At 45.9% G+C, this 13,403-nt stretch overlaps 2 protein-coding genes and 1 long non-coding RNA gene across 3 annotated transcripts in view; 1 reads left to right on the top strand and 2 right to left on the bottom strand.

Annotated features, from left to right (window-relative positions):
* LOC308575124 (uncharacterized protein) overlaps window positions 1-13,403 on the bottom strand; it is a 467,635-nt gene that overhangs the window by 114,760 nt on the left and 339,472 nt on the right. The window lies entirely within an intron of this gene.
* Window positions 1-13,403, top strand: part of LOC308575370 — a 131,061-nt gene that overhangs the window by 95,957 nt on the left and 21,701 nt on the right. The gene's annotated exons all lie outside the window — the stretch shown is intronic.
* Window positions 1-13,403, bottom strand: part of LOC308575072 (sodium/potassium-transporting ATPase subunit alpha-2) — a 49,637-nt gene that overhangs the window by 22,745 nt on the left and 13,489 nt on the right. The window contains exons 5-7 of the mRNA XM_081173508.1: window positions 6,450-6,563; window positions 3,916-4,050; window positions 1,340-1,457 (exon numbers count right to left, since the gene is read on the bottom strand). Coding sequence (XP_081029634.1) covers window positions 1,340-1,457; window positions 3,916-4,050; window positions 6,450-6,563 — 367 coding nt within the window. The remainder of the gene's footprint in view (window positions 1-1,339; window positions 1,458-3,915; window positions 4,051-6,449; window positions 6,564-13,403) is intronic.

Consider the following 13,403-nt stretch of genomic DNA (forward strand, 5'->3'; position numbering starts at 1 on the left):
CAGGAAGGAAGAATGTTCAGACCACAAAAACAATCGTTCTTGTATTTTAAATGTGAGGTGATCTTTCTCTCCCACCATTTAATTTTTTATTCCTTCCCCTCCTTGGTTTCTCTTTCACTTCTTTCTTCATTAAATTTGCGCGTGCACACGCACACACACACACACACACACGTATTTTTCACTCCATAAGACACACTTTTTTCCTCCTAAAAAGTAAGGGGAAATGTCTATGCGTCTTATGGAGTGAATGCCTGGTCCCTGGAGCCGAATTGCCCAGGGGCGAAAAGCAGATCATGCTCTCTTTTTTTGAAAGAGGGAAGGGGGTGTTGAAAGGAAGCTGCTGATTGTTTGCTGATTGGGAGGGAGATAAGGGACGCTAGAGATAAAGGAGGCTGCCTGGGAGGGGGGAGGTAAAGACAGCAAACTTGCAAAGGGGGGAAACAGGAAGACTAAAGCAATGAGGAGAGAAATTAGAAGAAAAGGAGGAGCAAAAAACTGCTCCAGCGGAGGAAAAGACACTAAGACAAACAAGAGGGAAGGGAGTGTTGAAAGGAAGCAGCTGATCGATGGGAAAGGGAGGGAGATAAGGGAGGCTAGAGATAAAGGAGGCTGCCTGGGAGGGGGGAGGTAAAAGCCCATGGATCCTCTGGATTTTTACATTGGGTCACCCCAAATTCACCATCAGATCACATAGCATGTCCATGGCTACAGCCTGCACCAAAAAAATCATGCACCCACTGTTTCATGGGGCTGCAGTGGTGCAAAAATGTGGTTACAAAGCATGGATCCACATGAATTCTCAGGATTTTTGCATTGGGCTGCCCCAAACTCACTGTCAAATCACATGTCTGTGGCCACAGCATGAACCACAAAAATCATACATCCACTGTTTCATTCAGAGTATTTATTTTTTCTTGCTTACCTCCTCTAAAAATTAGGTGTGCCTTATGGTGAGGTGCATCTTATGGAGCGAAAAATACGGTGTGTGTATACATATATATGTAAATTTCTTCATCAAATTTGCATATGTGTGTGTGCGTGTGTGTGTGTGTGTGTACACACACACGCACACACCCTCTGACATGTTGCCACTATGCTATTGGGTCAATTTTGACACGAACTAGCAAACGAATAGATGAATTAATGAATGAATAAGCTGGGCAGGGTCTGGGTGCAATTCAGCGTGTCATGGGGAATGGGGGGGGGGGGACGGCGGAAGCAGCGATTCCTGCAGCCTGGCAGCAAAGATTATGATGGCCAGGTCTGACCTTCCTGGGAGGTGAGGTGGATCAGGTCTCTGATTTTCCTCGCCCTCTCCACCCCCCCCTTGCCCTTTCACCTTCCACGCAGTTGGTGGAGAAGAAGCAGATGTTCCGGGTCTCCAGCGGGTTCTCGTGGGTGAACTCCGGAGAACGGGTCTGTGGTTCCGACTCGCCCGTCAAGGAGGAGTTATCCACCTGCACGAGACAACAGAAAAAGCTGCAGGATGTGGGGTTTTGTGTATTTTCCCTAACATACTGTATTTTCTGGCGTATAAGTCTACTTTTTAACCCAGGAAAATCTTCTCAAAAGTCGGGGGTCGTTTTATACGCCGGCTACAGCAGCAGCTCCTGCAGCAACTCCCCACCAAAGGATAAAATGACAGCAGATTAAAACAGAGGACACAGATGAAGCAGAAATATGCTTGAAAATTGGCCCCAGAAACCCCCGGCCACTGGGAAGTGGAGCAAATTTCCGAGCCGGACTGGAGACTGGTTTTTTAAATTTTTATTTGGTGTGCGTTGGAAGAGGGGTAGTCTTATACGGCGAGTATATCCCAAACTCTATATTTTAACTGGAATAGTTGGGGGGTCGTCTTATATGCCCAGTAGTCTTATACGCTGGAAAATACGGCTTTTATCGACTGGATTTATATCCTGCTCCTCCTTCCATGAGAGGCAACATATGCATTTATTTTCTTTTTATATATAATAATAATTATTATTAGTTTTCAATTACAATGATTCACTAATAGCCTCATTATAACAATGCCAAATTATAATACAATTACGATTGCCAATCATTCTGATGCCAAATTATATCATTTGCGTGGCCCCATGCATGCTAGAATCAATGGTTTGATGATTTAATTTATTTCAGCGTTTTGCAGGGAATGGGACTAGATGAGTCTCACTTCAAACTCTACAGTTCTTTGATTCTATATTTTGCACCTCGCTGCTCAGCCTTCCAAGGTGGATTTGATTTAAATCAAATCAATTTAAATCACGATTTAAATCACTAGTCAGTAAGACTTGATTTAATTTTTTTTCTTTTCTTTTTTACAGAAAGACTCATTCTTGTTGGTATAATCTTAATATTTACAACCAGGTGAAGGTTTCATTTTTGGAATAATAAATTGTCAGAGTAGTTTTTACTGTTATATCAAAAATTACTGATTTGGTTATACTATTAGAAATACATAGACAGATAATTATGAAATTATTGTGAGGTTTAAGAAGTTAACTGCATATATTTAGACAACTTTTCTGTTGTACTTTATCGGAAGGAGAAAAACAATCATTTCCTTAATAACAAGTTAGACCATTTATTTAACTAAAGCAATAACATTATAGCATATGTATCCATGTTTGTTAACTGATGTGGTTAAACATTATACATACAGTCATACCTCAGGTTACAGATGCTTCAGGTTGCATGTTTTCAGGTTGCGCACCATGCCGAACCCAAAAGTACCGGAATGGTACTTCTGGGTTTCGGTGGTTGTGCATGCACCAAACCACAACCCGTGCGAGCGCAGTTCGCAACCTGAGCGTCCACTGTATATATATATATAAGGTAAAGGCAGTGGCGTAGCGTGGGGGGTGCAAGGGGGGCCGGCCGCACCGGACGCAACATCGGGGGGGGGCGCGCTCGCTGCCTCCGGAGTCGCCGAAGAGCCTCGGGCGCAGGCTGTAGCAGAGCCCCATGTCTCGCGGAACCGACGAGCTGTGCGCGCGTCCGGGCTGAAGGCGTCCGGCAGGCAGCGGCTCTCAGCGCTCGCCGCGGTCCGCGCGCGCCAGGCAGCCCCTCCTCACAGCCCCGCCTCCGCCGCTGCTGCTGCTGCAGCTGCTGGGCCATGTTGCATTTTCCTCGCCTCTCTGCCCCCCTCCCCCTCCGGGCAAGCGGCATTGTTTGGGCGGCAGCGCCAGCGGCAACTCGCCTCAGATCGGCAGGTTAGGGGTTGGGGGGGCGCAAATTACTTGCCTTGCCCCGGGTGCTGACAACTCACGCTACGCCGCTGGGTAAAGGTAAAGGTACCCCTGCCCGTATGGGCCAGTCTTGCCAGACTCTAGGGTTGTGCCCTCATCTCACTCTATAGGCCGGGAGCCAGCGCTGTCCGCAGACACTTCCGGGTCACGTGGCCAGCGTGACAAGCTGCATCTGGCGAGCCAGCGCAGCACACAGAATGCTGTTTACCTTCCCGCTGGAGCGGTACCTATTTATCTACTTGCACTTTGACACACTTTCGAACTGCTAGGTTGGCAGGAGCAGGGTCTGAGCAGCGGGAGCCCACCCCGTCGTGGGGATTCGAACCGCTGACCTTTCGATCGGCAAGCCCTAGGCTTTTACCCACAGCGCCACCCACGTCCCGCCTTGTATATATGTGTGTGTGTGTGTGTGTGTGTATAAACCTTAGACTGAGTTTTAGCACACATGAAAAAGTTAAAACAAATCCTTATTTCCTGATGAATTGCCTTTGAACTACAATGTAACTTAAATAGAAAATGATCTTTAGAAATTTTTTCCTGTGAAAGCATTTTATTTTAAAAATCTGATTTAAATTTTTAAAAATCTGATTTTTTTAATTTTTAAAAAATTGATTTTTATTCCCCATGGGGTCTTCCCTTGTGCCTTTTCCCTCTTGGTCGCCCTCACCTTGCAGCCATGCGAGGAGATGATTCTCAGGTCCGCGGGAACCCGGTCTCCTCCTTTCACCTCCACCAGGTCCCCGACCACCACGTTCTCCGCATTGATCTGGTTCTTCTCCCCTTCCCGAATCACCAGGGCTTGCTGTGGGGACAAGACGGTGTCAATCCTGTGGGTCAGCGGTTCCCAGCCTTTTTGTGGCCGCGCCCTACCTCAGCATCTCTAAAATCCTGACATGTAATTCTTATTATTCAAAAAGTGAGCTCCCATTCACTGTGAATAACTCATTCTTGAATTGCTGCCCTTTAAAAATCAAATTGCCTCAATGTGTGGGGTGTGCCCCACATTGGCAACCAGGGCTGTAGGTGAATGCCATTCAAGGTGCTGCCTCCATCCTGTACTTGACCCCCAAGTTTGCACATTTAAAAAGCACAAAACGTTGTTAACAGAGAAATCTGAGGGCTCCTTGGACAAAACACAAGGAGACCAGCCAGGAATACCAGAGCAAAACAGCAGCCAGTCAACTTGGTCTTGATTGAAGACGGTCGCGACAGGACTCCCACCTGCCACCAGGTGGAACAAGATGGAAGCCCAGAACAAAAGAGAGCCCAAACTTTTATTAGCTGCTAATCCCCATGTTACACCCCCCCCAAACTACATCACGGCTACATCATGAAAGGGGAGGTCTGGTGGCAGTAATGTGAGCATCCTGGACCCTGCCCCATAGTTCCCCTTGCCCTCCACCAAACACCCGTCAAGTGGAACAAAAGAGATATTTCCCTGTTTCCCAGCCAAGTTCATCACACCCTTTTGTCTGCATCTGGGTTTGCTCTTTCTGGAATGGCTACCTGTCTGTCACTCAGGTATCAGGATGCCAGGGATTATCCCTCAGGCAGAGGGGCTGCTGAGGAGCTGAGCTCAGGTCTATAGGAATTTCTGGAGTTTTCCCAGTGAGCCAGTACACAGATACATTGGTCAGTGAATTCTTACATTTGGTATTGTGCAGCAAAAGCCCTTTGAATAGGCAGGAAGAAACTGTGATGAAGTGTTTTGTGGGGACAAGTCACAAAGTCACAAAAGTGATGGTGCTGATTTTGGTAGTGGGCTGCATGTGCGTGATACCTGCTGGAGGGGCAACCCCCCCAAAAAACAAACCCCCTATACACAAATTCCTGCAAAAACGTGAAGCGTGCAATGACTTTCTCCGCCCTCCCAGGTGGCAAAACCAGGACGCTTTAGAATAAAGATGCTGAATTATTATTATTATTATTATTATTATTATTATTATTATTATTATTATTATTATTTAAATTTGCAGGCTGCCCTTCACCCGAAGATCACAGGGCAGCTCACAATACAAAAATACAAAACGAGGACACAAAGCACAAAATAAAACGAAAACAACGGCTAACTCAGTCAGTGGGGCATGGGACTCTTAACTTCAGGGCGTGAGTTGAAGCCCCACGTTGGGTGAAAGATTCCCGCACTGCCTTGCAGGGGGTGGGACTAGATGACCCTCGTAGTTCCTTCCAACTATACATTTCTATGATTCTATGATCATTAAAAACCAATAATTTCTGGGAAGAACTGAAGCTGGCACAAAAGAGGCAGCCTTGACCAGAGGGATTTACTTGCCCTAAAATCAATCAATCAATCAATCAATCAATCAATCAATCAATCAATCAATCTTTATTATGGTCCAGAGACCGAACAAATCATTGCAAAGCAATGCACAATTCAGACAGCCTACCTCCAGGTCAAGCAAGCATTTTGTTCAGACTTAAAGACAGGGATCATTGGTTCTTGCAACCACCGATAAAAACTTCGCCACTGCTAATGTTATAGCATTTGTCCAGTCTTCCAATAGGAAATCATTCTCTCTCTCTCTCTCTCTCTCTCTCTCTCTCTCTCTCTGTGTGTGTGTGTGTGTGCAAACTGCTTCAATATTTTAATTAAAAAACAAACACATTTTTAAAAGTAAATACGTAAAACTGAACCTATTTAAAAGTAAATACGTATCTGAAGAAGTGTGCATGTACACAAAAGCTCATAACAAGAACTAACTTAGTTGGTCTTTAAGGTGCTACTGGAAGGAATTTTTTTATTTTGACTATGGCAGACCAACACGGCTACCTATCTGTGTACGTAAAACTTGTCTCAGCCACAAGAGGGCAGTGGAGAATGCCCGTTGTATGTTAGCAGCCATTGATCTGGTCCTATTTTGGTCTCCAACCCATTTTCAAAGCCATCCTTGCGCTGAAAATATCAAAATACAATATCTGGATGTGAAAAAAGGGAGGCACGAAAAGAAATTTGGCAGCTGGAGGGCTGAGGATGAGATGGATGTGATATTTGCTATCAAGCTGCTTAAGTGTGTGAATCAAGAAGGGGGTCCTCTGCAGTCCTGGTCCCACGTTGGGGGGGAGGAGAATTCTTTTTAAAGAGTATTTCAGGAGGGTGGACTAGATGATCCTTGGGGGTCCCATCCAGCTCCACCGCTCTATGGAAATAAACGCATGGGGCGCGTGGCGGGGCCTTCTTACCTGGGGCACCATGTTCTTGAAAGAGTCCATGATTTTGGAGCTCTTGGCCTCCTGGTAGTAGGAGAAGCAGCCGGTGACGATGACGACGGCCGCCAGCACCACCCCCAAGTAAAGCTGGGAGGAAGGAAGGAAGGAAACATCAGTGGAAATCTCAAATCTCAACATGACAGACAGACTAGATGGTCCTTGGGGTCCCTTCCAACTTTACTATTCCATGATTCTCTCTCTCACGGATGGGAGGTGACTGAGGTGATATATATATATATATATATATATGTAGGTTTTGGTGTCTTCGGGTGTCTTCCCGTGTAAGAGTTGGGGTGTCTAGGCGACGTTTCGACGAGGTCTCACTCGTCATCTTCAGGCTGGTGCTTTCGGCTTCTTGTTACTAGAACAGAGCAGGATCTCAGTGTTTGAGTTCCTATAAATACTGTTGAGGGGGTGTGGTGTATAGCCTCCAACGTTCTGGGCAGAGAGGAAGTTCCTAGGTTAATGTGCCTTTTCTTCTTTTGTTCATTAATTACTTGAGGGATATCTTGAGTGATTACTTGAGTGATATACTGAGTACCACTTAGGAGGGTCATTAGGTGTGGATTAGTTGCTAAAGCTTTCGTGTCTTGACCTCTTGACCTTGTAAAGAGTTTTTCTGAGAAGATGGCTGTACTGCACTTAGTTGTGCTCTGGCTTGGCTTCGTGTATAGGGGCGAGCTGTGGTTTTGTGCCCTGTGCCAGCCAGATCTGTGTAGGGATTGCAGGGGGGTGCAGCATCCGGAGGTGCCACTATGGTTTGGCTACTGGATGGTGTCTGTAATTTATCTGTGGAGAGGGTCTGGGTTTGGGTCTGGTGTGGTTGATTGGAGATGGCGTTCTGTGTGCCTCTGGTTCTGGTGTCGGTTTTTGTGGGGAGGGCTAATTTCCAGATGTCTGGCAGGCGGGACGTGTCGTCACGCTTGTTCATGTTGTGAGGGTGTTTCTCTATCTCGATGGCTTCCATGATTATTCTCTTGTGGTGATGTTCCATGTTAAAGAGCAATTTGGAATCTGCAAAATTAATTTCGTGTCCTGTTTCTTTCATGTGTTGGTAAAGAGAGGAAGTTTTTTCTTCTTTTTTGACGGCATTCTTGTGTTCTGCGATACGTGCATTTATTCGTCTGTTTGTTTGTCCAATGTACGTGGCTGGGCAGACTTTGCAGGGTATTTCATAGACCCCTTGGTTTTCTAACTGGATTTTATCTTTTGGGTTTCTGAGGATATTGGCTATTTTTTGGTTGGTGCAAAAGGCTGTTTTGATATTGTGTTTATGGAGGATTTTGCTAATTTTATCTGTAGTGCCCTTGATATAAGGAAGGAGGGCCATGCCATTGTTTTCTTCTGTGTCTTGGTTTTTGGGGGGTGTTTCTTTTTGGATTAGCTTCGTAACCCTGTTTTGCTGGTATCCGTTGGCGATTAACACATTTGAGAGATTCTGTAACTCAGTTGTCAAGTGGTCTTTGTCAGCCAGGCGTTTGGTTCTGGAGATGAGAGTCTTGGCTACGGAGTTTATTTGTGCAGGGTGGTGGTGTGATTGTGCATGTAAGTAGCGGTTGGTGTGTGTTTTTTTCCGGTAGATAGTGTGTCCTAGGGAGCCATCAGGTTTTTTGTAGATTAGGACGTCAAGGAAGGGAAGTTGGTTGTTGGCTTCTATTTCCATAGTGAATTGTATTTTGGGGTGTAGGCTGTTGAGATGTGTGAGGAAGCTATCTAGTTTCTCCTTCCCGTGTGGCCAAATTACAAAGGTGTCGTCAACATATCTGAGCCAAATTTGTAATTTGGCCACACGGGAAGGAGAAACTAGATAGCTTCCTCACACATCTCAACAGCCTACACCCCAAAATACAATTCACTATGGAAATAGAAGCCAACAACCAACTTCCCTTCCTTGACGTCCTAATCTACAAAAAACCTGATGGCTCCCTAGGACACACTATCTACCGGAAAAAAACACACACCAACCGCTACTTACATGCACAATCACACCACCACCCTGCACAAATAAACTCCGTAGCCAAGACTCTCATCTCCAGAACCAAACGCCTGGCTGACAAAGACCACTTGACAACTGAGTTACAGAATCTCTCAAATGTGTTAATCGCCAACGGATACCAGCAAAACAGGGTTACGAAGCTAATCCAAAAAGAAACACCCCCCAAAAACCAAGACACAGAAGAAAACAATGGCATGGCCCTCCTTCCTTATATCAAGGGCACTACAGATAAAATTAGCAAAATCCTCCATAAACACAATATCAAAACAGCCTTTTGCACCAACCAAAAAATAGCCAATATCCTCAGAAACCCAAAAGATAAAATCCAGTTAGAAAACCAAGGGGTCTATGAAATACCCTGCAAAGTCTGCCCAGCCACGTACATTGGACAAACAAACAGACGAATAAATGCACGTATCGCAGAACACAAGAATGCCGTCAAAAAAGAAGAAAAAACTTCCTCTCTTTACCAACACATGAAAGAAACAGGACACGAAATTAATTTTGCAGATTCCAAATTGCTCTTTAACATGGAACATCACCACAAGAGAATAATCATGGAAGCCATCGAGATAGAGAAACACCCTCACAACATGAACAAGCGTGACGACACGTCCCGCCTGCCAGACATCTGGAAATTAGCCCTCCCCACAAAAACCGACACCAGAACCAGAGGCACACAGAACGCCATCTCCAATCAACCACACCAGACCCAAACCCAGACCCTCTCCACAGATAAATTACAGACACCATCCAGTAGCCAAACCATAGTGGCACCTCCGGATGCTGCACCCCCCTGCAATCCCTACACAGATCTGGCTGGCACAGGGCACAAAACCACAGCTCGCCCCTATACACGAAGCCAAGCCAGAGCACAACTAAGTGCAGTACAGCCATCTTCTCAGAAAAACTCTTTACAAGGTCAAGAGGTCAAGACACGAAAGCTTTAGCAACTAATCCACACCTAATGACCCTCCTAAGTGGTACTCAGTATATCACTCAAGTAATCACTCAAGATATCCCTCAAGTAATTAATGAACAAAAGAAGAAAAGGCACATTAACCTAGGAACTTCCTCTCTGCCCAGAACGTTGGAGGCTATACACCACACCCCCTCAACAGTATTTATAGGAACTCAAACACTGAGATCCTGCTCTGTTCTAGTAACAAGAAGCCGAAAGCACCAGCCTGAAGATGACGAGTGAGACCTCGTCGAAACGTCGCCTAGACACCCCAACTCTTACACGGGAAGACACCCGAAGACACCAAAACCTACATTCCTGTACCCGTGAAAATCTACGAAAGCAAATATATATATATATATATATATATATATATATATATATATATATATATATATGCAGGTTTTGGTGTCTTCGGGTGTCTTCCCGTGTAAGAGTTGGGGTGTCTAGACACCCCAACTCTTACACGGGAAGACACCCGAAGACACCAAAACCTGCATTCCTGTACCCGTGAAAATCTACGAAAGCAAATATATATATATATATATATATATATATATATATATATATAGTCAAGAGATATATAAATTTCGTGAAATGAATAAAATATATGAATTCCTCAGGGAATAAGCCCCTTTTATCTGTATTTTTCCATCTACCACAGAGTGGACCCCAAAATGGCTTCTGAGGGGAGTCTCTCTTAAGCCGCTGAGGGAATTTCTTGTCAGAAGGAAGGGAAGAAGGAAGCCTTTTCCTTCCTTTATTCCTTTTTAAAAGGGGATTTTTCTCAAAGGAAATAAGCTGGCGATAAGAGCTCCCCATGCACAAATGTGTGGCTCTGAAAATGCTTTTAGCTTTTTGGATAAACCTGCTTTAATTTGCATAAGCCTTGAGTCCCAGTCTGGGAGAAGGGTGTGTAATAATAATAATAATAATAATAATAATAATAATAATAATAATAATAATTCCTGAGGGAAAGTTAGAAACCAGCTGCAGCCGGAGGGTGTAGAAAATGCGAAGCTAGCTGGGCCAACGGCCGGACTCAGCCCAAGGTGGACGGCGAGGTTCCTCTTCTGCTTTTTCATCTATTAATTTAAGGTTTACATGGCCCCCTTGCAGCCATGTTTCTAGGGCAACTTGCCTAACAATAAAATATGACTTTGAAAATACAAAATGGAAGACTTTTCAGGGCCTGCAGGTATCTCTGTGCTATCAAAATGTCTGGAACCGGTTTCCAAAGGCATGGAAGATCAATAACGTTTTTATCCTGTGTGTGGTGGGACTTTACAATTTATACAAATAGAATGAATTTCCAGGACTCTCTGGTGCTCCCAGCGCAGGATATAGTGACCTCTACCAAGAGGTATCTCCTCAGATTATGCCACCAAATTAAAGGAACTCGAATGTCCCTCCTGTTGCCATTCCTGTTATTTCCTCCGTTTTGCTATTCTTGTTCATGCTTATATCTCATTGACGGCACAGTATTTTCTCTGTGTTGCTTTAATTTGTGCAAGCCGCCTTGAGCCTGGGAGACAGGTGGCATGATGATGATGATGATGATAAATAACATTCTTTCATTTTTCCACGGGAAAGGGGCAGCGTTGCCCCCCTTGGGGAAGGGAACCATGTGGCAAAGTGGCACTCTGCACATGGACGGCTTCCCTTTCTTCTCTGTAAGGGGGAAAAGGCAGGCACACCCACCGCTCAGCCAGCCCCCCAACTCCCATTTCATAGCAAGGCCCATTGATGTTCATATCATCAATAAATCACAATTGAGTTTGCTGGCGAGTTCAGGGTTCATTCCCCATGTTCTGGCCGGGTCTGGGACCTTCTCACATTACTGGGAGACCCACCTTAATTTTTAAAGGCTATTTTGGAGTCTGTTTTCTGGGCAGGAGGGGGAGAGAGAGTGAGAGAGATGTGGGAGAAACCCAAGACTCCCAGTAGAAATGGGTGAATAGGTCCCACTCAGGGTCGGGGCATTATTTAGTCCCATTTAAGAAGTGTGGGGAAGGAGTACGACAAGGCTGTATATTGTCTCGCTGCTTATTTAACTTATATGCAGAATTCATCATGCGAAAGGCTGGGCTGGATGAATCCCAAGCCGGAATTAAGATCGCCGGAAGAAATATCAACAACCTCAGATATGCAGATGACACAACCTTGATGGCAGAAAGTGAGGAGGAATTAAAGAACCTTTTAATGAGGGTGAAAGAGGAGAGCGCAAAATATGGTCTGAAGCTCAACATCAAAAAAACGAAGATCATGGCCACTGGGCCCATCACCTCCTGGCAAATAGAAGGGGAAGAAGTGGAGGCAGTGAGAGATTTTACTTTCTTGGGCTCCATGATCACTGCAGATGGTGACAGCAGTCACGAAATTAAAAGACGCCTGCTCCTTGGGAGAAAGGCGATGGCAAACTTAGACAGCATCTTAAAAAGCAGAGACATCACCTTGCCAACAAAGGTCCGTATAGTTAAAGCTCTGGTTTTCCCAGTCGTGATGTATGGAAGTGAGAGCTGGACCATAAAGAAGGCTGATCTCTGAAGAACTGATGCTTTTGAATTCTGGTGCTGGAGGAGACTCTGGAGAGTCCCATGGACTGCAAGAAGATCAAACCTCTCCATTCTGAAGGAAACCAGCCCTGAGTGCTCACAGAAGGACAGATCCTGAAGCTGAGGCTCCAAGACTTTGGCCACCTCATGAGAAGAGAAGACTCCCTGGAAAAGATCCTATCATCCCTGCCAGCTTTGTATATGGGTAATGATTCACAGAAGATAAAACCACAGGCTTTACAAGAGTTTCAGTTCAACTCTGTCACAAAATTCAGTTACGGAGTATAAACACCCAAGAATATATGCTAATTGTACGGATGCTTCCACACGCAAGGCCTACAGATTCATTTGCAACCTCTCACTCCCTGCTGGAGACAGAATTCATATCTATCATTATTGTGACAAAACCTTAAGATTTCTTGAGAGTCCCATGGACTGCAAGAAGATCCAACCTCTCCATTCTGAAGGAAATCAGCCCTGCGTGCTCACTGGAAGGACAGATCCTGAAGCTGAGGCTCCAAGACTTTGGCCACCTCATGAGAAGAGAAGACTCCCTGGAAAAGACCCTGATGTTGGGAAAGATGGAGGGCACAAGGAGAAGGGATGACGGAGGACGAGATGGTGGGACAGTGTTCTCGAAGCGACCAGTGGAAGACAGGAGTGCCTGGCCTGCTCTGGTCCAGGGGGTCACGAAGAGTCGGACATGACTAAACGACTAAACAACAACTACAAGAAGTGAGGGGCCCAGCAGCACGGTTGTTCTTGCCCAGCGTGAAATCCTCTGCCTTCTGTTTTGGAGGCTCCTGCCTGGGCCCCCCTTCTGTTCAGGAAGTCTTACAGTGTAACCCTACACAGGGCCAGGCATGCAGGGCTGCAAATACCGCCCTGGGGACAGGATGAACCCTCCCCGCTGCTCCGTGGCAGGTGGGCTGGGGCTTCTGGAATGACCCAGGGAGTGACCAGCCGTCCTGGGATAACCCCACCCCAAGGTGCTGGACGGAGACCAAGACCTTTTGGGCGCATGGCGCTGCTTGCATCAAAACCCCCCGTCCCTCGCTCTTCTGCCTGGCTGAGGAGGCAGGAGGGACATTCTCAAGCGAAAGCAGCCTTTGTCCGTTTCTGAGGCCTGCTGTCCACACAGAGCGAAATGCCAAAGCTTGGTGACTGTGCAGCTGCTCTGTGCATGGAGGGTCGGGAATCTGAGAGTTGGAAGGGGCCCAAAGCTATCCTTTCTCCTGTCTCCTCTTTTCCGGGCTAAACATGCCCAGCTCCTTCAACCGTTCCTCATAAGGCTTATTTTCCAGCCTTGTTCTCCCTTCCTCACACCTTGCAGCTTGTCAACATCCTTCTTAAATTGTGCTGCCCAGAACTGGACACAGTATTCCAGGTGTTTGTCTGACCAAGGCAGAATAGAG

The sequence above is a fragment of the Podarcis bocagei genome (genome assembly GCF_964188305.1).
Source record: "Podarcis bocagei genome assembly, chromosome: 16".
Classification (NCBI taxonomy): Eukaryota; Metazoa; Chordata; class Lepidosauria; order Squamata; family Lacertidae; genus Podarcis; species Podarcis bocagei.